Raw genomic sequence first — 27,922 nt, 5'->3', positions numbered from 1 at the left:
AAATTTAACAGAAATATGTTGATAAGCAAGTTGGTAGCGCTCTAAATTATTTTATTCTGCAGTGCATCTATTGCATTGTTTCTGCTGTGCTGTAGTAAGCTCCATAAGCTACTCGCAATCATTCCTGAACTCTGAATTCTGAATAGCGGAATGGAACTGAAGGTGGTGTTGCATGCATTGCGTCATTCTGCAGGTCCCCTCGTCGGCTTCCTCACGAAGCATGTACCGCTGATGGCGTTGTCTTTCGCGGGAAGCCTCGTGACTGCAGTGAGTGCCATAGGCTGCGCCTTTGCCGGGGACATGACGGCCGTCTTCCTGCTGCTTGGAATCTGCAGCGGTAAGCGTATCACTTTCCAAGGCGGGCAAGCACAGTCACTATGCGTTCGTCGCAACAGAGCAGAACGTAAAACCAACAAAGCCAAAGCAGGAGTGAAGGGTTAAAAAAATTTATTAAAGGCCATAATCATCACCATAATCAGCCTGGTTACGCCCACAGCAGGGCAAAGGCCTCTACCATACTTCCCCAACTACACAGGTCATGTTCTAATTGTGGCCATGTTGTCCCTGCAAACTTCTTAATATAATCCGCCCACCTAACTTTCTGCCGCCCCATGCTAGGCTTCCCTTCCCTTGGAATCCAGTCCGTAACCCTTAATGACCATCGGTTATCTTCCCTCCTCATTACATGGCCTGCCCATGCCCCCCCCCCCCCATTTCTTTTTCTTGATTTCAACTGATATGTCCTTAAGTTGCGTTTGTTCCCTAACCCAATCTTCTCTTTTCTTATCCCTTAACATTACACCTATCATTCTTCTTTCCATAGCTCGTTGCGTCGTCCTCAATTTAAGTAGAACCCTTTTCGTAAGCCTCCAGGTGTCTGCCCCGTACGTGAGTACTGGTAAGAAACAGTTGTTATACACTTTTCTCTAAGGTAAAATGCCCCAAATCAACACACGCGGGGATCATGAAGGACGCCGTGTAGTGCAAGTCTCCGGAATAATTTTGATCGCTGCCTAAACCCTAATTCCCTAATCAAAATGACCCCAAATTCCCTAATCAAAACGCGAGTGGGAATCGAACCCACGACGTCGTGTTCAACAGCAGAACGTCATACAGCTACGGAGCCAACGCCGCAGATCATGCGGCAACGTGTCTGCAGCTGGACTTGTCCACTTCGGGGTCTCCGAGGAACCAGTTCATTTGTACAACAACAGCCGCTCGATCAAAACGCATAAGGCTGTGCGCTTTGATCGAGCGGCTGTCGTAATGCTTACACCGAGCGTTGCGTAGAGGAGTTGTCACCAGTTATGTCGCTGATAAGCCCTTGTCTTGTAAACGCGTACACGGGATTTTGTCGACGCTAATACCATTGCAAACGGTTTGTCATGTTTGCACGAGTACCTTTACCTACGAACATACTTACGCGAACTCTGGCGTAAGTATGTTCGGTTCTACTGCCGGAACGCGTTGTCACCGGGTGTGCCGCCGATAAGTTCCTGTCCTACAGACGAGGACTCAGAACCTTGCCGACGCTATAAACAGTACCGGAATTTTATCAAGTGGCCTTGCCAGTATCTGGACCTCATGCGTATCCGCTATTGGAAACGTTGCCACCGAGCCACTGCAATTTTCGGGGTCTCAGCTGCTGGCTAGTGACGTAGATGTATAGCTGCTAGTTTCTGTTCTTGGTTTTGTTCCAAAAACAATTCCGCTTTTTCTGAGTGTACCTTGGAGTCCGAACGAAAGAGACACTTTCCAGTTTCTCTATGCAATGCGTTACTGGGAGACTCTAATGATAGTTGCATCTACGTCTCTCTTGGGCATCTGTAAATGTCATGAGCGATTGTTTCGTTTGCGGAAAAAATAAAATGGTGTGATCAATGAGTCCCTGTATCGATCATATAACACATTAGTAAAGAGTCAAACGTAAAAGGAACGCCGACTACAAGCATTAATAAAAAGACGTCTCGGTACTTGTACGGGGGCCTCTTTGACAAACTTGAGACAATAACTGCCGAAACGTCTTGTTATTTTATGTGCTTGTGGTAGGCGTTAATTTTACCTTTGGCTATGATTAATACCGAACAGAGGACTTTTCGTCAACCAATTAAAATATTTTTAAAGGAGAATTGGCATGGACGACTGTATAACCAGCGAACGGCATTCTACTGGAAAAATAGGGTTTCTCATATGAACCAAAAAAATTTTGTTAAATATCACCAACGCGCTGTTATTTTACGCCTACTGCGAGTCCGAATGAATTCGATAATCATCCATTAACGGCATCAGCTTTTTAATGTCAGATAAATTATTAAATTAAAATGAATATGATATGTTCCACACAGACGCGAGATCGGTACTTACGCGCTCCGTATAAGCTATAAGGCCCGAGTGCGTGGCTAAGCGCTCTCCCAGGTTGGATAGATAGCACCGATTGGCACCGTGTTCCCGACATAAAGGGAGGTGGTTCCGCTGTTCTTGGTTGGAACATCGCCTCTTCGAGCCTGATTTCGCCCTCTCTCCCAAGTTATCCCTGGCTTGAGGGAATATTTGTCCCGCGAAAATGGTCGCCACAGGCAGGTGGTTCCCTTTGTGCGAGCTGTGCGTCATTTATGTTTCTGAAAGTGAGAGCTGCCGTCACCTCATAATTTAACGTTTGGTTTGTCAGCCCTCGATGCGCTGACACAGAGATTTCTGTAGTACTGCTTGACGCCTAATTTACCATTTCTCTCTTTCTAAATGGAATCGCAATATAAACGTCGCTGCGAACTCGCTCTTTCTTATCTGCGGTATTTCACAGCACAAAAAGCGGCCGCCGTCTGTCCAGACCGTTTTCATCAGACCAAGAGTTGTCACATGAAACTATGAGAGAGGGCGAGAGAAGGAGCGATTCTCGAAGCAACAACAGCGTAACTCTCTCCCATTAGGTCAAGGATACCGCACTGATTGGCGCCTCTATCCGACCTGGGAGCGCGCTTGGCAACGCCTAGCGCGTTCTAGACCACATTGAAGAGCAGTGTATGTACCTATGGAGGTCCTGCCCGCCATGTCTTGGGATGTCTGGGTTGCCCCCAGAGACAAAGAAGCCACGAAAGTGGCATATACCGAAGAGAGTATGCTTCCATCTATAGATCTAAGAATTATGAAGCAGCTGCCTCTATACAACCTCCGTCTCCCAATTTCTTGATAACTCTTACGTTGCGCATTTAGACCACGCGCCTCCGTAATCACTTACTGATTGATTAATTCACTTAATAGTATCTTTAATTATAGCCTCTTTCTCTCTTTGTCTTTTTTTTATTCTTTAAGCCAAACTTCTTATCCAGATGTTCGTCTGACATTTGTAGCGTCTGGTCTGTCCTTCTTCACATCTGTTTTTATTACCACTAAGATTAAGTTAACTATACCGCCTAACCAACTGGCCCAACAATATTCAATTACATTGCTTCGATTTCGCGTCCCGCCCCGTTCCTTCAAACTAAATTTACATTGTTTAAACCTGTAGCCTTAGTATACCGCTTTCAACACCTTTCGCGTATATGTCGCGCGCACGCCCGAATGTCCTATGTGCCAAGATCTTCTTCACGGGATCTCAATCTCTCGTCGTTGCAGGCATCGGCAACGGCATCGGTATGTCTACCAACGACGTGATCATTGGCAAGTACTTCAAGCGATACCGAGGCTCGGGCAACGGCATCTACTACACGGGTGGCACATTGGCTGGGTTCGCTTTCCCACAGATCCTGCACCTCCTGCTGCAAGTAAGGCATTATTTGCGAGTCCAGGCCCGCTTGCATATAGTACTTCCTCTTGATTATGCGAGATAAACAGAAACTAAAAGACAAGCGTACTTGTAGGCTCAAAGAATAGGTTGAAAGCCCGTTGTATAACGTTAAGGTCTACTGCATAAAGCAAATGCCCTATGCGCTTCTCGATGACGCTCCGGTCACATGCCTGAAAACATTCGTTCGTGATCCATATATTGACACGTGACGCGTGGTGGTCGTCCCTTGCATGCATCGGGTGGACATCGTTCGAAGTTATCTTGGCCCCTGAAAAATGACATTTCAGATGTTAGTCTTTTGAATGCCTATGCATTCCTCTGTCCCCAGCCGTAAATTGTGAAAGTTTTGAGGTTGGAGTGTGAATTGCACCGAATTAATTGTAGAAGCCTGAAATGAACAGGGAATTAACCGGGTTTGTTTGGCCTAGGTCATACAGGTATACGTGACATTCCATTCTTGTATGGAGCACCGACGAATGAGGACTACAGGACAAGAAAAAGGAGGACATGAACAGCGGCGCAATCTAAAGTGGGAGCACCTCAACGATGATATTTACGTTCTCATCACTTGCGAGGACTCCATCTCCCTCTCGTGCCATCCCCTTTCTCTTTCCGGTTTTCTGGTCCCAAACATCCGCCCGCTCTCATGTTGATGGCAACGCCCAGCTTTACCCTCCTTTGTTCAGGCGCATCCTCATTCCAAGCCTTTTGCCTGCTGGTGCATCACACTGAAGAGTTGCAACATGCAGAGGGCTGTGTGACAAGGTCACTCAGATATGGTTTGAGTCCACTTTCTTGAAACTTCGATTGTTTGTGGCTTTTCTGTTCTATGTCTTATTTTTCTACGGTTTTCTTTTTGAGATGTTTGAGTTTGTCAAACTGGACAACGAAAGGTTCTTTCCCACTAAAACATAGCTGACTTCGGGATTCTTGCCACCTTCCGGTTGTTCATTAACGTGCATACAGGGCACAGCTTTGTTGAATGTCACATGGTGCTGTAATGAAAAGATGTGGTTGACAAAGCCTTGCTGCACCTCAAAATAGCTTGTTTGATGCCTGTTGCGAATTTTTTCCTTTTTTTTTTACTTACCCTTCATTGTTTGCTAGCCTGACAGGCTCTCTTCGAACAGTTTTTTTCCACGCACGGCTGTCTGAGAATTCAGTATCTTGCTGCACTCGACAGAAAGCTTTCGTAATGCGTCGGCACTACTAATGAGAGAGCCTTGCCTGGTGTCAGCGCTAGCTCTCTTATGTGCACACTATGTGTGCTGTGTGTTGTGTCCCTGTTGTGTTGTGTTGTGGCTTTGGAAATCAACAAAAGAGGAGCGGGTCTCAGCTGCATGGGTGGGACTTGTTGGCCTCAATGTCTGGCATCGTGCTGGCGCATGCAGTTTTTCTAGTCAAGTTCGAAAACGCTTGAACACGCCTGGGCTGCGGTGAAACTTCTTTCTATGCAGCTGGAATAGTGTTCTTGCAATTAAAGTCCAACCTGTCTGCGCAGAAGGCAGCGTATCACAAGACGAACGACAACATTATCTTTGCGCTGAGCACGCATGCAAGTCCACTGTTCCTTGTGTAGAGCGGTCGTAGAAAATGCCTTTGCATTTCATCGCGTAGATAACTTTTCTGTAAACAGAAACATCTGTGGCCACTATGCCTCGCTTAACATTTACCGTCTACTTCATCAACCCCGAATGTCCAGGCGCCGTCCTGCTCCTCGCCGTTCCTTTGTCTGCGTGTGCCGAGTCAAAGTGCACACTGGCGCGAGGCGCACGGTCGGTGTTTATGTCTTCTTTCTTGCGCTGTCACTTCGATTAGTATACCACAGAATGCGCCGTCGAACAAATCGTTCCGTCTGTCTGAAGTTAGCCGGCCTGCGCACAAGCACTGCGTGATGCAGCCACCAAGCCACACAGGGCAGTTCGTAACCACGCTATTTTTTTTTCCTTTCGCTCCTTCCAATTTTTCACAATTAAGCCTACATACATCGACCTATACGCGTCGATGTCTAGCTCGAACAAGTCATTTACAGGTATGTTCATGGGTGTGTGACAGTCTCCTGTAGTACCTACAATTTTCCCACCATCCGCGGAGACACACAGGCAGCATCTAGACTTCGGACTCCCATACTATACCTCCCTGATAGTCAAGCGACCTCCGCCATCTTCCTTGGGAACGTCAGAAAGCTCCAACAATTGCGACATGAGGCTAGAGAATTCTGCAAGTCACTTAGGCGAAAACAAGCTGGAGTGGCTCACGAAACTCTTCCGGGGCACCTTGCACAAAATAGTTTATACACGTGGGTTAATTTGGCTGCATGGATCAGACATCAAATACCCATAGCTGTTAGTTTACAGACCTTTGAGGTTAAGTGGCAGCAGCAGGATTGGGCAGGTCACGTTATGCTTATAGCACACAAACCGTGGTGTCCTAATAGAAATGGGCGCCGCGGGAAGGTATCACCACGGGAAGGCGCCACGGAAAGTTATCACCACTACCACCACCACCTTTTTTTAAAGGTGGTGGTGGTAGTGGTGATAACTTTATTGCACACAGGGGAGTTGCGGACACGCAGGTCCTTGGGCCCCCGCACGGCCCCACTGCACTCAAACGTTCGTGTCCCGGAGGCTCATGACGCTGGCAGCCCGGCCTGTGGCGATGGCTAGCTTGGCCGGGCCCTCGGAGCGCAGTAGGGTCTCCCGAGCCTCTCAAGTGGTAAGGTGCTCCAGGCCCCGCGGGGGAGGATCCGCCGGGCAAAGGAAAAGGATGTGATCAAGAGTGGCTTTGGGGTGGTGTCAGGGGGTACAGGAGGGTTCGGTGTGGACGTGGTGATAGCGCGAGCGTATATAAGGGGAGGGTAGGGTGCGTGTTTGGAGCCGCCTCCAAAGTATCTGGTGATAATTGTCGAGGGAGGGATGGGGTGGGAGGTAGAGCCGACGCTCGGCTTTGCAGGCTTGCTTCAGTTCACTGAATGAATGCATGCGCTCCCGTGAGAACCTTGGATCGGAGGCCGCCGGTGCCCGGTTGAGAGAGCCTCGGGCTAAAGCGTTGGCAGCCTCGTTTCCAGGATTCCCAGAGTGGGCAGGCACCCATATGAGCTCCATGTGGCGGGGCGGGTGCGCGGCGAGGGAGTTCAGTATGCGAAATACAGGGACGTGAACTCTCCCGCGAGCAAATGTAGTATCGCAGTTTTAGAGTCCGATAGTATATACCGGGCCTCCGTGCGCGTAATAGCTAGGGCAATGGCGGTCTCTTCAGCCTCCTCCGAAGTGGCAGTTGGGGATATGTGAAGGGTGGTAATCGGTTGTAGGGAGGGATTCGTGATGGCAACAACCGCATCCTCACCTGTGCATGCGGCACCCACCCACACAGCATCCGGTTCCGTGCCATAGTGTTTGTGGAGCGCCCGTGCGCGAGCTCTGCGGCGGGGTTCGTGGTAGGTGGGGTGCATGTTTTTAGGGAGAGGTTTAATAACAAGTTCGCGGTGAATGTGATGGGAAACCTGGAGCTGTGTGGGATCCGTGGCTGGTATCCTGATACCGAGGGTGTGTAGGATGTGTCTGCCGGTGGTGGTTCTCGCGAGACGTATGTATTGTGTCTGTCGGTTGGCCTCAATAAGCTCACCTATCGTGTTATGTAGGCCTAGCTGGAGGAGTTTTTCGGTGGAGGTATTTAGGGGTAGGTGTAGTGCTGTCTTAAATGCTGTTCGGATCATGGCATCCAGGGTGGAGATTTCGCTGCTTTGGAGTTTAAGGTAGGGGAGCGTGAAGAGAAAGCGGCTGAGGACGAAGGCATGAGCGAGACGACATAGGTCATGCTCCTTCATACCCCGGTGGTGTGCAGAAACTCGGCGGATTAGGTGGGATATCAGCACCGCCGTCCGCTTGAGTTTGTGGATGGTGAGAGTGTTTTTCCCGTTATTTTGGATGTGGAGGCCCAGTACCCGGAGAGTGTGTACCTCAGGGATGTACCGGTTTTCCAGTGTCACGGTTATAGGGGTGGTGGGGCAGTTTCGGGTTGTGGGTCGGAGTATGAGGAGCTCCGACTTCTCCAGAGAGCATGAGAGTCCGATACTCCGCGCATATGTTTGGGTGAGGGTAGCTGCCGACTGCAGAGTATTCTCTCTCTCCATCACTGCCATGGGTGGTCCATAGAGTGATATCATCAGCATAAAGTGTGTGCCGAAGGTGAGGGATGGTTTGTAGTTTGCGGGCAAGGGGAATGAGAGTGACATTGAAGAGAAAAGGGGAGAGGACAGATCCCTTGGGGATGCCAATGCCACTAAGGGTGTATGGGCGGGATGTGTGGGGACCAAAGTGAATTTCGGCTGTGCGGTTAGTAAGGAATGCTTGAATATAGGTGTACATACGTTCACCTATGTTCAAGGGGGAGCGCGCCGCCATTATCGCTCGATGGTCTAGGCGATCAAAGGCCTTGGAGAGATCCAAGGCGAGGACGGCTTTTGTGTGGCCCAGTATGAGGGGATCGAAAATATCCTGTGTGAGCTGGAGCATGGCGTCCTGTGCCGACAGGTGGGGACGGAAGCCCACCATGCTGTGCGGGTAGAGGTCTTGCTCCGCCATGTGTTGGGTGAGTCGGGCGAGTGCGACATGCTCCAAAAGCTTGCCCAGGCATGAACTTAGGGAGATGGGGCGAAGATTTGCAGGCGTAAGGGGTTTGTGGGGCTTGGGTATGAATAAGATTTTGGCGTGACGCCAGGATTGCGGAAGGGTGCCCTCCTGCCAGCATGTGTTGAAGTACTCCGTGAGCTGGGCAATCGAATGATCGTCCAAATAGCGGAGCATGCTATTGGAGATACGGTCAACTCCTGGAGTGGAGTTAGAGCGGAGAGTCAGGAGGGCCGCTCTGACTTCTGCTTCCGTAATCTCCGCGTCGAGATTGGCATTCGGGGTGCCTGCATAGGGGGGCAGGGGGTTTGAGCTACCGGGAGTTGTATGTGTGTTCCTAAGTATGTCGATGAGTGCGTCGGGAGAAAGGTCGGTCTTGTGTATAAGGCGTGTGACGTGTTGTTGTGTGGCTGTTTTAGATTTCGTGGGGCCAATTAAGTGACGGAGGAGTTGCCAACTGCGCTTGGAGGACAGATTGCGAGCCATACTATCGCAAATCTGTCCCCAGTTGGATCGGCAGAGCTCCTCAGAGTGCTCAGTAATTTTTATTTGCAGTGCGGCTAGCCGCTTTTTAAGGGTCCGGTTGAGCTTTTGCCCTTTCCAGTGCTCTAAGATGTTATGGTGGGCCTCCCATAGGTGCGCCAGGTGAGTGTCGAGGGTGGGCGTATCTGGTGTGGTGTCAAGGGTTCGAGTGTGTGCGGAGACATCGTTTATGAGTGATGCCACCCACTGGTCGATGTCTGTAATGGGAGCGTCAGGAAGGGCCACCCGTGCGACGCGGACTGCATCCCAGTTGGTGAGTTTGTGTGTTAGGTGAAGGTTCGTTCTTTGTTTGTAGGTTACTGTAACGTAGAGGATGTAATGATCGCTCCCTAATGTGTGATGTGTTGTGTTCCACGTAATACCCGCAAGGTTGCGGCTCAGTGTCGAGTTCGGGCTGGTGTCCGCGCTGACACTGTTGCCAATTCTCGGGGGGGGGGGGGGGTGTTAAAGTTGTTGTGTATTGTGAGGCGGAGCTCTTGTACCAAGGACCAGACTCGCCGTCCTCGTCCCGTGGTGGTGCGGTAGCCCCAGTCAGTATGCTGACTGTTGAAGTCCCCTCCGATTATCAATGGATGCTTGCCTGCAATACGATGGAGATCTCGCAGTAGCGCTTCCAATGAAGCCGTCGGATGAGACGGTGGGTGGTATATGTTTGCAATAAAAATAGATGGTGTGCAGTGTGTATGTTGTATGATTTCTGTGATCACGCAGGGCGTCTCGGAGGTGATCTGATGCATTTGGTGTGTAATGGAGCGATGTATGAGTGTGGAAGCCCAGGGTGTATTCGTTGCGTCCGAGTGAGCGGATGTGTAGCTGGGAAGTGTGGCAGGGGCATGTGTGTCCTGAAGGAGGAGGATGTGGGGCGTGGGAAGTGTGGGGAGGAGGAGTTGGAGGGGTGCGCGCTTGCCCCGGAAGCGGCGGCAGTTCCATTGCAGAATTGATAAGGAATTAGGTGGTAGTCCCGCCATACTGTAGCTAGGGTGGGGTGAGTATAGGTGGGTTGGGTAAGGAGTTCTGTGAGGTAGGCGGGCGGGATTGATAGGGGCGATTGGGGTGCAGTGTGGTTTTGAAGTTTGGCGAATAAGATGGAGTCGGCTGGCACGAGAATGGTATGTAATTGAAGATTGGCAGTTTAGTAGGCTGACGATCGGACGATCACGCATGTCCATGACTAGTGTAAACATTTCACTGTGTTTCTAAGGTCTTTCTAAGAAGATATTAAGTAATATTTAAAAATAGCTTGTTTTGACATAAAAGGACGGTACCTTCGGAGACATACCGCAAGTGATGGCGACCATGAGGTGACAGGTGATACATGTTAATTAGTCGCCAATTAACACTTTCAAACTTTTATCACCGCGTTCATCGTAATTGGGAAACTGAAGTGATCTCTCGGTTCAAGCCATATCAACCTTTGGATCTAGAAAATTGAGATTACCCCCGGAATTGTGGCACAACGAAATCAGAGGGCGCGAAACAGATATTGGGAGGCTGCAGCGAGCGCAAAGACGCGGCCCTCGTGGCGACGCACTGTTACGTCACCCAGCAGTGGGCAGCCAGAGAGCGCTGGGCTGCGTGCTCCTCACTGTCGTAGCACGCTGGCTGCCCGCTTCCCCTTTCCAACTTGTACTAGCGTAGCGGGACAAAGAATTCTCCTCCGGCCGTTTCTGCTGCCGTCCTCACACATCGAAATTTTCTCTTTTCTTTCTGTCTATCTCTGTACCAACTGATGAAAAGAGTTTACGTTAAGTGACGCGGCTCCCAGTGAAAATGTGTACAGCTGGGTTGTGTGGTCTCTACTTGTAAATGATCGCTAAGCAGAAAAAGCGTTCCTTACAAACAACAATGAAAGTTCCGCTTTAACGGGTTCCCACAGCGCGCGCAATCCGCAGACTTCGCCGTTTTATTGCGAGAGCAATTACATGGATACTACAAACGCACTTCCGCTGTCGCCATCACTATCGCCGTAAGGTTCCGTACGAAGTCCAAGGGAAATAACACCGTCGCCGCGCGCCTATACGCTGTATGTGCGAGTGAACTCGCACATACTGTATACGAAATCAGGCAGGAAGCGCGCCGTCTCTCGTCTTGCGAGAGGCACCCAACGTTGCGACGAAGTGGGAGGAGGGGACAGGGGGGCGGCGTTCTACTCCGGCTGCAACGGTGCATGTAGCGACTACGCGCGGTCACCCGGCCGTATGTTAAGAGCTTACTGCGTTGAGGGCAAAGTCTAGCTGCGTCCGCGACTCGTAGCTTTATGTGTGCTGTGTGCTTTCGGCGCTCACTTTTCGTTCAAGCTATGACAGCACGAATGTTACTTCGCTCGATGCTGCTGCCGCGTTTCCTCAAGCCAGCGTTTTTACTGCGAGTTCCCGCTATCACTGAGTCAGATGTGTTCATGTTTGCCTGTGCGCGCGTGACACCATGTTTAATAATTTAGATAGTGTGCCTGTTCACAAGTTTATCCGGCCAATAAAACTACTATCCTTACTTCGTATAGCCGTCCACTAATTTGCTATCGCAATCGATGCTTCGCCTTTCGGGCAAAAGTGCAAGTTCGTTTTTTATTTGCCATTGAAGTGCGCCCCCATAGCCAGTGCCACATACCCAGTGACCCAAGTTGGGGTCAAAGAGGTTCAATTGAAGCGCGGCACATACGCAGAGTTACATATTCAGTGACCCAAGTTGGTCCCAAGGTTGGTCTCGAACGTGGTTCCCTCAGCACAGCAGTCCGGTGCTCTACTCATTAGACCATGAACTACACAGTCACTCAAGTTAGCGGAAAAGCCGTTAAAGACCCCGATATAGACACCGGAAAATGCCTGAAGCATCCCAAGACTGCCAATCGCAGTAAAGAAAGTTTCGCCCAAATGTCAGTTTCTTCTCACTCAACAGCTTACTACGTATCAACTCATCGTTACCTAGTCCGGCTAAGTAGCCAACGAAGGGTTTGAAGAAAATTCGTCTGGTGAGGTACCATGGTGAACGATGAAGCTGCGGTCACTAAGCAAGTCAAGTTGAAAACGCAGAGACATTGCGGAGCCCGTCCAGGTTCCTTAGTTACACTCTAGTGCGAGCAAGTGCAGCCAAGGAACCCGTATGGGTTTCGCACGTCTGTGCGTCTTCACCCTGACTTCGTAAGTCTCGCATAGAATAAGCGGAACTAGTCAACCTGAGCTCGTTCGACAATTTCATCTTCGTGTGGTCCCTCCCAATCCCGCGCAGGAGTACGGCTTCACAGGCGCCTTCCTCATCGCGGGCGGTCTTATGCTCAATGCCCTGTCAGTGTGCATCATCTTCAAGACGCCACCCTGGGAGGTCTCGAAATCCGCGCGCGCCAAGATCTCGCCCGTGACAGCTCCAGCTAACACATCCGGCGATGGAGAGCAGCGGCGAGGATCGGCAGCGAATCTGGAGCGTTCCGCACAAGGTACTCGCGTTTTCTTTTATTTCTGTTAAAACGAATAGCTTCCTTTGGCTTAACAGTGTTAAGGATCGGGCAGGTTGATACTCCAAGATGTAACTTCGTAGCGCGGAAGCAAATGTCGATGCAGATGAACATGTTTCGCTTTTGTCTCGTCTTTGTTTTCGCGCGACGAAGTTACAACTTTCTTTGGCTCTTTCGCCTGTTTTCATGGCGGCCGGACCTTCATCGCCTACACAAAGGCACTGATGCAAAGTACACGTGTTTTCACGCAACTGAGTTGCGAAGTTTGTGACGCACGTGCTGTCATGCGAGAGCTTTGGAGCGCCTGGAGGTTTACGCGTAACATGATGTGAGACAGTCATTGTAGAGAGGAAGAGGCGCTCTCGGGGAAGGGGAGGGGCACATAAAGAGGAAAGAAGAGAGAAATAAGCTTATCGCGGTCACAGCACACATGTCCGAGAGCGGCAGGCAGGCTGCGTATTTACAGCTCAGAAGCCACCCCGCGTCCTTCATATGCAACGCTCGGGAAGACAGTCCTCCTCTTCTCCCGCCGCCCTCTCTTCGTGTGGCGGAGGCGGGAGAGGAGGATGGCAACTAGTGGCTTTCCACGCAGGCGCTCGCGCCATTGGAGACACACGCATGACGAACTGACTTCTCTGTACCCCCCTATATTACCGCTATAGATATGCTGGTTAACGGCCTTGTTTCCTTTGGGATCATTGCAAAAAAAAAACAGAAGTTATACTTAAATGACCTCACTCCCTTCAAGCACATCAGTCTTATAATAAAGCGAACAGCTTTCTAGAAGCGTACGCATGTTCGCTCACATTGACATCATCGGTGGTTTCTGCACTATATTAGAGCGCAGCGTCCCCCGTTCATGCGACGAGCGTCGGCGCCGTCCGTCGGCGTCATCGTAGCCGAGCGAACGAGCGCAGCAACAGGATGAAACAGCGAACGCGGACCGCGGATGAAAGACGGCGATAGCGAAGAGGGCTCGAGGAGGAAAGCGGCAGAGGAGGGTGCAGTGGAACCATGAGACGGAAAGTGGAGCAGGAGGGTATATATGGCCAAAGCGTGAGAAGAAAAGCGGAGTGCCGCGCCCGACGGGCTGTGCGGCGATGATGGCTACGAGATGGCGCAAAAGTAGCGCGTCGTCTGTATGGAATCAAAGCGCTGCTTGAGTGGAAGTCTGTATGCGGCGGCTGCAGTGAATCGCTCCCAACGCGTCACGATTAGCCAGGCAGTCGCGCCACATTTCGCTCCGTTTACAACTTGCCGCACTGTGCAGATTGTCCGCGCCAGCCAATATATCGCGAAATGAAAAGACGTATAAAGCAGCGCTAAAATCTCGCATTAGTGAGTATCGTAATCGTCGGTGAATTTTTAATATTTCATAAAACTTCGACGTACTTTTTTTGCCCCACACTTCGATTGTTACTTCAAAAAGAAGAAATAACTCGGCGTTTTCCCCTTCCATGCCATGCTCTGTTTTCTCCCTCTCAAAAAAAAAAAAATCCGGCGTACTTTTTCTTTCTTCATGAAGAGCCTTCGGTTGATATTACTGAAAAAAAATCTCAGTACTCCTCCCGCCTTTGATCAAACAAAATTAACTTCTTTTCTTTTTCGGCGGCTGTATTGTGCGAATGAAATCTTATCGGGATTTTTTTATCTTGGAAGGACGGAGCCCCGCCTGATCGCCAGATTTTAACAATATTTATTTAGAAAGCGCCAGTTATATTTTTCCCAGTAATCTCTACGAGAAAATTTTTCGGCAATTTTCGCTTTTCTTCCATTTGAGCGAAATGCCATGACCCACGTTTGCTTTCTTTTGTTGGAATGAGAATGATGCAGTGGTAACCAACACAAAATATTGAGGTTGCTGCGTTATGAGGTGCATGCAAACGCCTCACGCACTGCTAACGCATTCAATGAATTGTTGCTCTTAACATATGGCCACAAGCTTTGGCAAGCAGCAAGACAAACACTACCGCGATTAAACAGCCTGCGTAACTTCTACAGTATAGTATACAGACGTTTACTGAACAATGAAAATGTGAGATGTATAATTGCTCCGCCTCATTTATACCTGGGACCGGACGAAGTGCACATTCCTTGATTTTCGTAACAGGAAACAATTTATGATTGCATGAAGATCGCAAATGTGCTATATTGACGATTTACTTACGATTCAAAATAGTTTGCTGCATTCGCAGAGTTTAAATCTTCTAATGGACGGGAGCTACCAAATTAGCCGAACTCGCATGGCCGTTTCACACGCATACATGCACCGATCGTGATGGCTAAGACTGTAATATTTGCGAGGACGCTTAGTTGGTGAGTCGCTTTACTGCTATAGCATAAAAAAATTGTGGAGTTGACTGCTAGCGTCAGCTTATGTCAATCTGTAAGTCAATATTGGCGCACGCTTGAACACAGACAAGGGCGGCAACAGTCTGCTTTGATGAAAACAAAATAAAAGAAATTAAAAAGTGTTTTCGTGACAATTTTTAGCGTTTGAAGCAGACGTGTTTTAGTAGCGAAATTTTTTTAGTCGAATACGAAAATTTGAGGGAAAGTGTCTTGGGACAAGTTATCGAACACGAACTTATGGCCATTTAGCAACATAGCAGAGTTCTCGCTGATACTTCGTTACCGGGTGTAAGAGCCATCGTTTCGAATACGTGTTCGTTTTTCGAAAGATGAATATTGGAAGAAGTTGAATCCTTAAATCAAATATGAGTCGAATAACAAAGCGTATTCAATTCGTATTCGGATAAATTTCGTACATTCGCAAACATGCGTTGTTCGAATGCCAATATTCTATCGAGACATCAAACAATAGAACAACATAAAACGGATTTTAATCTCACACTTACGTCATTTCTCTTTCTTTCGTTCATTCATGCTCAAGCTTGGCTACAGTAAGGTTTTGCAGTAAGAGCTAGCCCTGTTGAACTCGTGAGCTAAGTCAGACGCCCTGTCACTGCGGAAGCCACACACTCTCATTCTGAGAGGTTCTTTTGCCTGGACGAGTCCACGGCAGCGTAAAATTTGTTGGCCCGCCCTTGATAAAATTCTAGCACTTACAGGCGACATTCTTATACTTGCGGAGTTTTCAGACGCAACCGACAACCGCCAGGGCTTTTATCTATAAACAGCGAGAGAGTCTACAGATCATTTCGATGCTTACGGACGAAAATCCCAATAACGTGCCAGCCTTATACGTTACAAAACCTTCGTGCCAAATTTAGCGGACTATGTAATGACTGGTGGACTGCATGACCATATACTGACTTCGGTTGGTGTCTCCAGTCCGTTTTACAGCAGCAGCCAAATCCGGAGCCGTTTTCAATTTAAGGGGCAGTAGCAGCTCTCGTTCACTTTACCAGAGCATATCGGCTATTGGGAACGAGGACTTACGGAGTCACCATCTGTCGGAAGTGCCTCCCTTGCGTAGTATGAGGGATCACGCAGCGCGCTCCTCATAGGTTTCGCTTACAGCGCTCAATAAAAACACCACGCGGCAGCCCTCCTAGACATTTATGTAAGTAGTCTCAAAACGAGGGAAGTTTTTGACTGTCGATATAATAATTTTGGGCAAACTGAAACACGGAATCGTTTTCTGACGCTATCTCTTTACCGAATACGTAGTGAACGCCACTGCGCGTGGTCGCCGCGATGGAGTCTCCCGAACCGGCTTCTTGCGTGAAAGGTAAGCAAACACTGAAAGAAAACTATGTGAAATATGTTCTTATAGTGCACTGTCTGTATAACCGAATGGACCATCACAGAATGAAGCCTCAATGCAGCGATCGCACGGGTTTGCAGCGACCGACTGCGCGTATGCATGTATCTCTGCGCATAATGTTTTGCTTTCGCTGTGAGCGCGTTTTCGCACCGTGCCGTGAGCTTTAGGCCGCAGCATAAGATCATTTGACAGTACACTAGCAACCATTGTTGTGTGGGCGCTATCAGAACTCCTCAAAAATAATTTCGGTATAAAGACTTCAACGCCTACGGCGACTGTGATGTGCCGTCACGACGATCCAATCTTTTTTTTTTTTGTCTTATAAGTTATTGGACATTTCAGTATTATTTCTCAAGTCGCGTCGTACTGTATGTTTGTCAGTCTTCTCAGCGTGCGATTTCCCTCTGCTTCTTTTTCGTAAGCTAGTGCATTAATTCATAACATAAACATGATCATATGCCATGCCTTTTTTTTTAATGTGCGTCTTACCGCTCCCTTTCCGTTCCAGTGAACTTGCCAGTATATATCATCAACAAGTTCATAGACCAAACCGTCATGACATTAGCCGGGCACCGGGCGCGGGCGAGCTTCGTAGTACGCGTTTTCTGCTGCTCACCGAACATCGCAGTCCCGGCGCCGTAGCAGAAATCTTCCTTGCGTGTGTGCTTGCTGCATACCCGAATTGCAGCCGATGGCTGTCTGCCGGTTCTAAGTTTCGCCAGCCAAGCTTCACGCAGCTCCTTGCCCTGCGGCTACGTGTGAATAAGGCTGACACTGAGCTACGTTGCGTGCGTCCAGCACTGCGGCACCGAGCAGTATAGCCTACCATGCTGCACGCCTCCAAAGGTAGCCACTACCTATTATAGTACTTTCAAATGTTGCCAAGCCAGCACCCAAGGCGGTAGAGCCTCACCACTTAATTAGAACCGCAGCGCAGCTGGGACCTTAAACTTTCGTTTTCAGCTCGCTTCGGCGCTTCCGAAGCAGCCGACATAGCCGCTGTGTCCACGTGATCCCACATTCCACGTCACGCCGACGGTGGCGCCAGCTTTTCCAGTGGTGGAGCTCACCCCCAATACCTCGGTCTAACAGCTATCGCCTTTTCAGAGCGAGAGCGAGCGAGAACGTTTGCGAGGGCTTGGCTGCAACGCTGCTACAAAAGATGTCTCTGAGCGTGGTGGAAGGAACAAGCTTCAGAACTCTACCCTTATAATCATACATATATATATATATAAACTGGGATGGACCTTCTGGGCCCATTCCCAATATCTGCTGCCGGAAATAAGTGGATCATAGACGCGACAGATTACCTCACGCGATATGCTGAAACCAAGGCAGTTCCTAGTAGCACAGCAGCCGAGGCCGCACATTTCTTCATCGAAAACGTCGTCCTGAGGCACGGTGCTCCAGCGGTCATCGTAAGCGACAGGGGAACCGCGTTCACGGCTGAACTTTTGCGAACTGTACTCACCCTCAGTGTGCACGGCAGACAGAAGGACGACAGCCTATCACCCGCAAAGCAATGGACTTACCAAGCGCCCCAACAGGACTCTCGCAGACATGCTGTGCATGTATGTCGATGTGGAACACAAGAACTGGGACCAAATATTACACCTACGTAACGTTTGCTTATAATACGGCTCGGCAAGAAACAACAAGAATGACGCCATTCAGTGTCCTCCACGGTCGAGAAGTGACTACAATGCTGGATGCTATGCTTCTTCATGATTCCAGTGATTCCGAGACTGACGCCGCAGATTTTACAGAGCGCGCCGAAGAAGCAAGACAGCTCGCGCGCGTTCGCATAGCTAACCAGCAAGACCGTGATGCCCGACGTTACAATCAACACCATCGATGAGAAGTACCGTGTATGCCGTAACCTGTCGAGGGAATCGTCGATGCGTGGTAAGGGATGCACATCTTTTTTTGTAACCCGATTGAGCTTACGATAATCGATACAAAACCGCAGGCTACCATCCTTCTTAACGAGTACCACGGGCGATGCCCAAGGGCTTTTTGACGGCTGGATGACATCATCTTCTAGCATTTTCTTGACTTGCTGCTGTATTGCTTCACGCTCTTTCTCAGCCACGCGATACGGATACTGTCAGATGGGTATTGCTGTTTCCTCCGTAATGATTCGGTGTTTCGTCAGTGGTGTTTGACGCACTCGGTACGTTGTAGAGAAGCAGGCCTTAAAATCGTGAAGCAATTCCCTGAGACTTTGTTTCTGTTGCGGCGCTAAACCTGGGTCAACGTCGACGACAGGTGCATGTGGCATCGTATCGGTGGTCGATTCCTCTTTTACAGCAAAGCAGTGTTGAACGTGGTCAATTTCATCAAAGTATGCCACAGCGGTGCCTTTAATGATGTGCCGGCGTTCATTGGTGAAATTTACCGGAAGTACCTCTGTGCGACCACCGATTAGGCTGACGATACCGCTAGCGATGGCAACACCTTGATGGAACAGAAGTGCAGTTAGTTGTTCAGCTACACCGTCCTTGTTAAACTGTTTACCGAAAGTGACGGAAACAAGGCTGCATGATAGTGGTGGTATGCAGACGTCGTCGTCGGCGACACGTAACGATGTACGTTGGCGCTCTTCGTCGTGGATCGTCTCTGTACTAGTTGACAAGGTTATTTCGCCGTCCCGTATGTTAACTACGGCGCCGTACTCACGCAAGAAGTCCATTCCAAGGATGAGTGATCTGCAGCATTCTTTTAAAATCATAAAAGTGGCGACAAAAGCTGTATTTCCTATCTGTAGTCGTGCAGTACATTTTCCTGCAGGTGTCATTATCTGGCCCCCGGCATTTCGAATATAAGGGCCCGTCCATTGCATTTCGACTTTCTTAAGCCGGTCTGCCAACTGCTCACTCATTATCGAAAAGTCTGCGCCAGTATCAACTAAAGCTGTCACGTCGTGCCTATCAATCGTTAAGAGTAGGTCGGCACTCACAAATTCGTCGGCGTTCCGTTTCTCCGGGTTGCTCTGCTCGTTTCTCTGTAATGTTGGGGGACTTTCGGCGGTTCGACGACGTGCAATCTTCCCCCCGGAGGTCGCCGATTTCAGTTTCCCCGCCGTGGGCTTGGAGAGCGGCCTATCACCACGTCGGCGAAACTGCGACGGTTCGGCGAAGAATAACGCAACGGAGACGGCGAGCGCGACCGGAGATTAGTTGAGCTGCCTTGTTTCCGAGTGACACTGTCGTCGAAGCGTCGATGTCTCTCTGGAAACTGTCGCGGAGTGGCAGGTGACATTTCCTGGATGCCACCCTGGCGATGAGGGCAAAAACGATAAATGTGCCCTGGTTCGCCACGTTGAAAACACAATGGTCGGCGATCAGCAGTGCGCCATACGTCGGTCCTACGAAGCTGGAGTCGCCTGAAATGCTCTCTATGTATCCAGGCAGCAATAGGTGGCCGCTGGTCGTACTGCTGTACTGGCCCGGTAGAAAGCGGGCGACGTACAGCATCGGCATAGCTGTATGCGCGCGGCTCGAAGCGTGGCTCGGGACACGGTTCAGGGAGTGGCTCAGGTGATGCAAATGCTTGCCGGATTTCTTGGCGGACAACTTCAGCGACCGAAGCAACAGTGAACTCCTTCGGTGTCGCAGTTTGCTTCGCAATCTCCTCGCGCACAATGTATATCTTATTAGTTCGCGCAGCGAGGTCTCATCTGTCACTGTCAGTACCTGCGGCTCCTGCAGGTGCATCGTTAGTCAGGCGTTCGTATTGCCGACAACGCTGCTGCAGCGCCCGCTCAATTGCTGTGGCTTCCTTAATGAACTCTTCCACTGTTGTAGGCGGGTTACGCACGAGAGCAGCGAATAGCTGTTCTTTGACGCCGCGCATGAGATGGCTCAGCTTCTTCGAATCAGGCATGTTGGGATCCGCGCGGCGAAACAAACGAGACATGTCCTCGGCAAACATCGAAACACTTTCGACGGGCTTCTGAATGCGCAACTCGAGAAGGCGTTGTGCATTATCTCGGCGATCAGTGCTTCCGAAGGTGTCAAGTAGCCGACGGCAAAATTCGTCCCACGTTGTGTGCCTCGCGATTTTGGAACCACGTCCTTGCGCTACCTTCAAGAGCGAAGTACACATAGGAAAGCTTCTGGTCCGGACGCCACTGATTGACCTTAGCTACGCGTTCGTACTGGTCCAACCAGTCTTCAGAGCCTTCATACGTGTCACCGTGGAAGCTAGTGGGGACTAGATTGTTTTGAACAGTCGCCTGTGTTGAACTTGCAAGCGCCATTTCCTGAGTCGGTGAGGTCGCTGACAAAGTTCCTTGGAAGAGGCCGAATTCCGGGCACAGACCTTTCAGGCGGCGGCTTGCGCGGTGGACAGGTGTCTCGACGCGTGAATGATGTCTTGAAGGGCTGGATGCAGGGCTACTCGCAGGAGTCGTCCCTATCATTAGGTGATGATGCGATACCCATCACCTCCACCAGTGTCACGGCTCACTGGAGACAAGAGCGGAGAGCGGTATTTAATTGAGAGAATTACGGCAAGCGCTCAGTCCAGGCTTCTTCTTCTGTAGCGCCTCGCTTGCACACACAAGGTCGTCGTCTTCATCGTCAACGTGGTTGAGCACAGATGGCGTCGCGGCAATGTGCAGCTTGCCGAAGCAGCGTGGCAGCAGCACAAGACTCGGAAGGCACCCTTGCCAAAAATCCCACAGTGCACGCACTGTGAAAATCGATTTCGCGCACTGAACAAGCCGAATGCTTGTCGAGGGCACCTTTTCAACTTATGGATTAGATTGCTCTCTTTCTGCGAGTGACGTCGTTTTTTTTTTTTTTACCATGCACCAATGGAGTGCAAAGTACTCTCGAGAAAGATTTATATATTTGAAAAGCAAGTATACTCCGTTTATGGAGTCACAATCACGCCTTTCGTATACTCTTCGTTTTTTTTTTTTTTCAATAGTACAGCTTAGGTGAACATTTCACAGCGCACGAAAACGACCACCCAAATATTTAGAAAGTTACACCGCATATGAACATGTAACTAAGAAAATAATTAAATTCTGGGGTTTTACGTGCCAAGACCATGAACAAGTAGCATCACAAGTTTAAGACCTGATGATCGATGTTGCCTTCATCGAAACAAAACGACAACAAAGGGGTGCGCGGAAATTAGGAAAGAGTGAGAGACCTTTAATTGTCGGTTCTGCGGCCGCGATGCGAGCCTGCGGAGCAGTTGGGCATACGTAAAGGGCCACGCCCGTAATGAGTGCCAATCAGCAGGGCCAATATGTTCCAACAAATATCTAAAATAAGCCTCTACATATCGCTAGTCAGACACGCGCACTTACACCTCCTAAGTATTGTCTGGCTGAACCTTCGGTAATAATCTGAATAGCTGGAGCAGGACGTTAAATGTTCAGTACTGATACTTGTTACAGTCCAAAATATTTATGTGTTGTCTGTGCGCCTCTGCCCCGCCTGAAAGGCGTCGTTGCGCTTCTTTCGGAGAATTGGTCTTGGGAACAGACTTTAAGTAGTGCCGTATTCTCCTCTCCTTATTCTATTTTCTTTTCTTGCTCTTCTTTCCTTTTTTTTTTCTAAAATCTATTTTCTTGCCAAGGTTGAAGACAGGGCGTGTTGGTATAGCATATTAGAGGTCCAATCCAACCTCTAATACCAAGACGCACAGTCTTCAACCTTAACAAGTTTCGTCTCCACTTCAATGGGCCCTTTTAAATGTCTTTCTGTTCACCCTATCCTTCTCTTGGCAGCGCTCTGTGGTCCGTTTCTCTTCTGTGTGTCTCGTCAAAACGTTGGGCAATCCAACCTCTAATATCTATTTTCCATTTTCTATTTTACCCCTCGCCATCTTTTCCCAGCGCAGCGTAGCCAACCCGTGGCTATGGTGCTGGGCTGCTCAGCACGAGGTCGCGAGATCGAATCCCGGCCCCGGCGGCCGCATTCCGATGGGGGCGGGATGCGAAAACACCTGTTTGCATAGATTTAGGAGCACGTTAAGAACCCAGGTGGTCGAAATTTCCGGAGTCCTCCACTACGGCGTGCCTCATAATCACGAAGTGGTTTTGGCACGTAAAACCCCGTAATTTAATTTTCTTTAACAGCGTAGCCAACCGGTCTGGGAACTGGCTAACCTCCCTGTCTTTCCGTCTGCACCTGCTTCCTCCGCCTCGTGGTCTGTCCAGAACCAGCGTATGGAGCGTCACGACATGGCCTATCGATTGCCAGAATTGCGGCGTCGTGAACGCATGATTAGTTGAGGCACCCAAAGTAAAAAACGCGTGCAGACAGCACACACGTGTGCTTTGTTTGCTCGCATGTGTTACGTGTACACTTAAACGGAGATATATGCAGCGGCTGCAGCATCTGCCTCCCTTCTTTTCCGTTACAGTGGCGACGATTAATGGTACCTACAAGGCCGTCATCGAAGCAGGCACGTCCGCCAACGACGAACACAACGGCACCAAGTCCAGGGACGTGCGACTGAAACCTTCGCTCAAGAACACGTCGATTTCGCAAAGCTGCGAGGATTTCGGCTCTTACGCGAACGTGTCTTCACCCGACAACCAAGCGGGCATCGTCGACATGTCTACCCGCGAAACCTCCGACGGACGTGCTCCAGCTGCCGCAAACAGCACGGCGACAACGCGCGAGCTTCCTCCCCGTCCTAAACCCATACAGTTCGGGCGCATTTCCTTCCGCTTCCTCAAGAGGAAACAAAGCGGCGGCGGCGACACTCCTTCGTACTCGCGCTTCGACGGCGCCTACAAGATTCAAGATGGCGAAGTTGGTAGCACCGGCAGCAATAGTGCCGTCGCACCACCGTGGTCTGTGTCCGAGCCAGAAGTTATCATAGCCAGCGCATGTCCCGAAGCCGCCGCCGTCGACGCCGCGGTCAAAGGACTCTGTCACCAGACGTCGGCCCGTCCAGACGCTCTGGAGGCCAGCGGTGATGGCGGGGGCTCGTCGTACTGGAGCTTCCTTCGGGCGCCCGTCTTCTACATGGTGGCCGTGACGTGCGCCTTCTCGGTCTACACGCTTCTGGTTCTGATGATCCTCGTCGACTTCGCGGTCGAGAAGGGCTTCACGCGCCACGACGGCGCAGTGTTTCTCTCGGTGTCCGCCATCGGCGACGCCTGCGCCCGTCTCGTGGCCGGCACGCTGTCGGACCGGGCCTTCTGCGACCGGCGCGTGCTGATGAGCGCCAGCGCGATGCTCACGGGCGCGGTGTGCATCGCGATGCCCAGCGTGCGATCCGACCGCTATGCGGTGGCGGTGCTCATGTGCGCGTTGCTGGGCAGCACCAACGGCACTGTGGCCGTGCTGTTCGTGCCCGTGCTCGCCGACCAGCTGGGAGTTGAGAACTTGGGACTTTCGTCGGGCGTCACCCGGTTCGGGATGGGTCTCGCTTACATGGCGTGCCCCAAGATCACCGGTAAGTGTGCAGCAGTATATATACGGTTGATGGGACACAAATTTTCCTCCATACAGCTACTGGCAACTGTAGAATCTGCTACTTGACCTGGCAACACTGTACAAACAAAGATGGCTACGGCAGCCAGGTTCATGGCGGCTTTCTCGCTTGTTGCTGCAGTCGCATTTCTCTTCTGCGGCGTCGAATCGAGGTGTATCGTGGAAGCAGAATGAGGCCTTGCTGCCGATCACCTAATTTTGATCAGTCTCCAAAATTTGAGGGTCGAAATTGCGAAAATAGTCGTGCTGTGCGTGCAAACGTCCGGCCTGCCCAGCGATTAGATGAGATTATATTAGACAAAGAGCTTTTCAAACGGACCCGAGATTCGAAAAAGAAAGGAAGCGTTTGTGCATTGCTGGCCTCCGAAATGTGCAAGCACTTGTTTGCGTGGTAGGTCGAAAGCAGTAAGGTATTGTACCTGTAGCAGTGGAACTACCACGCAAACAAGTGCTTGCACCTTTCGGAGGCCAGCAGCGTACAAACGCTTCCTTTCTTTTTCGAATCTAGGGCCCGTTTGAAAAGCCTTTTGTCTAATATAATCTAATCTAATCGCTGGGCAGGCCGGACGTTTGCGCGCACAGCACGACTATTTCCGCAATTTATAATCAACTCCGCACAGCTACTCGTGTTGCAGTATATCACATATAGCATGCCCCAATATATAGGCAGCAACGTCTGTCGTGCTTTCAGAAGCTAAATGCGGATATTCTGCATGGATAGAACAAGGCTAAAAACAGTAAAGCTATCTGGTCAATGTGTATTGGGATAAAAACAAAAGAGTTACATTTGCCAGTCTGGGTGCACCTTTTCTTTATATTTAGCTGATACACAGCAGACACCTGCCACCTGTAGAAGTTCTCAAACCCGATGAAACATGACTAACAACCATTTGAACCAAGTTGAATTTCCTCCAACAGGTTTCTGAAATTTTGCGAGGGTTTTTTTTTGGCAAAGTGAGTTATTAGTGTAAATACATGACTTAGAAACGAATTGAACCAGATGTAACGGAATTTAACTCTTTGTGCAGTGTTGGAAAACAAACTAGCCGCGCTGCACGCAGGTCGACTGTTTCAAAGTTGGAAGAGCGCTGTTTGCAGTTGCTTCTAAATTTTTTGTGGGCAAATCCTCTGGCAACTCACCGAATTGACTGAGAACACAACACCTTCTGCTTGTACCGCTATAGAGTGAAGCATAATATTAAGACGATATGTTGCTTCGTAGCATAACATGTGTCATGACCAACTTCAGACCTTCCGAGGCAATTATGATTCCTGCTACCGTGCCTGCCCACAAAAGTACATTCGCGAGAATATTTCTGCTGCCTAAAGCATTAGTACCACTAAATTTGGGGCACAACACTATTAAAGAACACAAATCAAATGAAGCATAGGCGTACATCACTATAATTTATCAAAGCGTGTGCCTAAACAAAGTACACTCTGCCCTTTGAAACGCCAGCAAGATATCTAAATTAAACAAAAGGAAAGCGATGTTCTACTCGCAGGGAATAAAGAAGTTGATCCGAGTGAAGTGTTTCGATACTCGTATAGTGGTTTTGGGAAGTTACCGCAAGAAAACACGGGACTTGAAGAAAGGGACAACACGAAGCGGTACTGGCAACTGATGATTTAATGAAATGAACGCCGAACTTATATATATCAGACACACGTCTGCATATGAAAAGAAATGTAATATCCAAAAAATACACACAGCGACCTTAAACAAGGGTGCGACACAAAAACTAAGATAAACGCAAACAGACTGAGGCACGAAACACGTGTGTATCACATGGAAAGAAACAAAGGTTAATTCTGAGAAACCGAAACTGACAGCGAGCTAAGGCAATTATCATCCTTAAAGCGTCGCATGGCCACTTGCCTCTGCAATCTCCCTTTCCATCTGGCCATGTTTTTCTGCCGATAATCTCAGTCTTTGAATAAAAGGGAGAGCAGCCCAAGCAACTACGGCAATGAATAGCCAAGTTGGACCCTCCAGACCCCAAGGAACGTTCACGCTCACGCAAGCAAATGTTAACTCACCTACCGGTTTGTCCAATGTAATAATTTTAAATATAACACGCGTCGTGCAAGGCACACACGAGTTTGTATGCTTGATTTCACAGGAGGCCGAGACCATGCTTCCTCTTTCCACCATGCTGCAGAACTTCGAAGCGTGGCGTTAGTTTCATTAAATGATCAGTTGTCCGTACCACTTCATGTTGTCCCTTTCTTCAAGTCCCGTGCGGAAACTTCCAAAAATCATGCATAACCCACACTCTCCTATGTTACCGGTATAGTGTCAGTCACCCGTTTCCAACGCTGAAGTTTCTTATACAAGTCGCTCTCCGATGCGCATCATCTGCTTTCCAGAAATTAATCATACATTGTCGTCTTTGCACGGCGATGAGATGCATAATAGCACACAACAAAAGTCTTTCAACATCCGTCTTTTTTCATTTTCGTGCTTGTGCGTGCCGGCATCACGACGATTTGAGAACTACGAGGAATTCAGCGCATGCTAATGTTACTGTATAGGCTCCATCCCTACAGGGAGCAAGTACAGTAACTCTTGCGCAAGATAAGACACCCTCTTTCGCTTCAAATCTGAAACTGGATCGTCTGTTTCTCTGCGCGGCAGCTAGGTAGCGAGCATTTACTTGGAGTCGCCAATAGTAGCTCCGTAGAATATGGTTGGTTACTATTATCAACAAGAGCTCCGTGTCCTATCTGATTAAACTCTAGGCCACAAGATAGCGCTATCAGCATTGTTGCCGACACTGTGTTGAGCTGGCACAGACAACCTTCATGGGCGCACATATGAAGGGTGCTACCGTCCACCTTTCAAGTTAACTGTATTTTCACAATGGCCAACACGCTTACGGATATGCTAAAGCTCGCTGACTCCCATGAAAGCATTTTTTCATAATAATTTCGAAGGAGTTTTCGAATGCGCCTTGTACTAACGCCAATATAATGCTGCCATGCTCTCGCACATTCCCCACCTTCTTTCACACTCACGCAGACCACGCTCTGCCTATCAACGCGCCGAGCTGTTGTATCGACATGACTGTGGAATCTCGCAATAGTGGATCATTCTGAGCTACATGGTTCATACATACTAATTTCTAACAGCAGGATACAACTATAAGACTTCATCTAGGCAAACACGACACAAGGCCAGCCCGTTGCAGTGTGTTCCTTCATACAGTGATGTGCACAGCATTTGCATTGTGCTCGAAATGTTGTGGCTCACACACACACCATGCATCAGAGACATTAGATTCCAATTTTCATGGCTGTGTGTTATACATTGTGTTTTGGTCCTTGATCCCGCTATTCTAACTATTTTGAGGTACAAAATGAAGCCGACAGGAAAAAAAAGATAGTCGGTCTCCCACAGTAATTTGCTGTTTCTTTCTTTTTTTTTTTTGTGAGTACAAAACTGTTGCATGAAGGCATGAAAACCAATTTTAACGCATCAAGGTCAGCCTAAAGCATCATTTCAGCCATAAAATATTTTTTGTGACAAGTACAGAAGTGCTTCAGTTATATTTGCTTTATTACCAAGTGTTCTCTTTAAGAGTGGCTGTACCGTCATAACCAGGACTGAATGCACGGTTTCAATGTGCACATTCTTCTTCTCCTCCCTCAGGTTACTACAAGGACACAGTCGGGTCGTACGATGGACTACTTCATATGATCAGCATTGGCTCTTTCTTGGTGTGCTTAATGTGGACAACGGACTTCATTTACAGACATCTCAAAAGATGCTGGATGAATAGTGCATCTTGACGTAGCATGCTTCATGTGTACATGCTTGAAGTGATAATACCATAGACATTAGCTGATCACATAGCATTTGCTGTGCAGACAGTGGAATGTGCCTTGAGCATCCTGACCCTTCCTGCATTCAATACAAAATGTCCGTGCAGGATCCTCCTAAGATGCCCTTTTTTAAATAATGTTTAAGAATAAAATAGAGAGTGCTGTAGTGCAATTAATCACCAGATTCCTGCACGTGATTCCTTGCTTTTTCTCATGCGGCATGTGGCTGTACACCCTTTGCAATTTCAAAGCTGGCTATGGAAAAACCATTACACAAAGCCATGTTTAGTTAAATATGCACGAATTTCAGGAAGCCAGACAGGTTTATGACATGATGAACAAAAGAAAGGGCGTCAACGTATAACAGGCACTTGGAAGCAACCATAAAGACATTATGCAATTTGTAACACCACTTATACTATCAATACAAAACACAAGCGTGTAAAATCACCACCAAAACTTTCAGACTTTAATGTGGCACCACTTCTACTCCATAGT

At 49.1% G+C, this 27,922-nt stretch overlaps 1 protein-coding gene across 1 annotated transcript; it reads left to right on the top strand.

Moving 5' to 3' along the window:
- Positions 1–198: 198 nt before the first annotated feature.
- Positions 199–27,608, top strand: LOC142576092 (uncharacterized). The gene is made up of 5 exons (XM_075686032.1): positions 199–337; positions 3,613–3,761; positions 12,181–12,385; positions 22,518–23,561; positions 27,252–27,608. The coding sequence occupies exons 1-5, from the start codon at positions 232–234 to the stop codon at positions 27,389–27,391; spliced, it is 1,644 nt and encodes a 547-aa protein (XP_075542147.1). The 5' UTR covers positions 199–231; the 3' UTR covers positions 27,392–27,608.
- Positions 27,609–27,922: the final 314 nt, after the last annotated feature.

This window comes from Dermacentor variabilis, chromosome 3 (genome assembly GCF_050947875.1).
Source record: "Dermacentor variabilis isolate Ectoservices chromosome 3, ASM5094787v1, whole genome shotgun sequence".
NCBI lineage: Eukaryota > Metazoa > Arthropoda > Arachnida > Ixodida > Ixodidae > Dermacentor > Dermacentor variabilis.
Note: the sequence above shows the minus strand (reverse complement) of the source record. Positions and strands in the feature narration are given on the sequence as shown.

Excerpts from the sequence above, each read along its gene's own strand:
- LOC142576092 (XM_075686032.1), top strand. The coding sequence starts at position 232 with ATGGCGTTGTCTTTCGCGGGAAGCCTCGTGACTGCAGTGAGTGCCATA. Across the intron at positions 338-3,612 it reads GCTGCTTGGAATCTGCAGCG|GCATCGGCAACGGCATCGGT; the intron begins GTAAGCGTATCA and ends TCGTCGTTGCAG. Across the intron at positions 3,762-12,180 it reads TCCTGCACCTCCTGCTGCAA|GAGTACGGCTTCACAGGCGC; the intron begins GTAAGGCATTAT and ends AATCCCGCGCAG.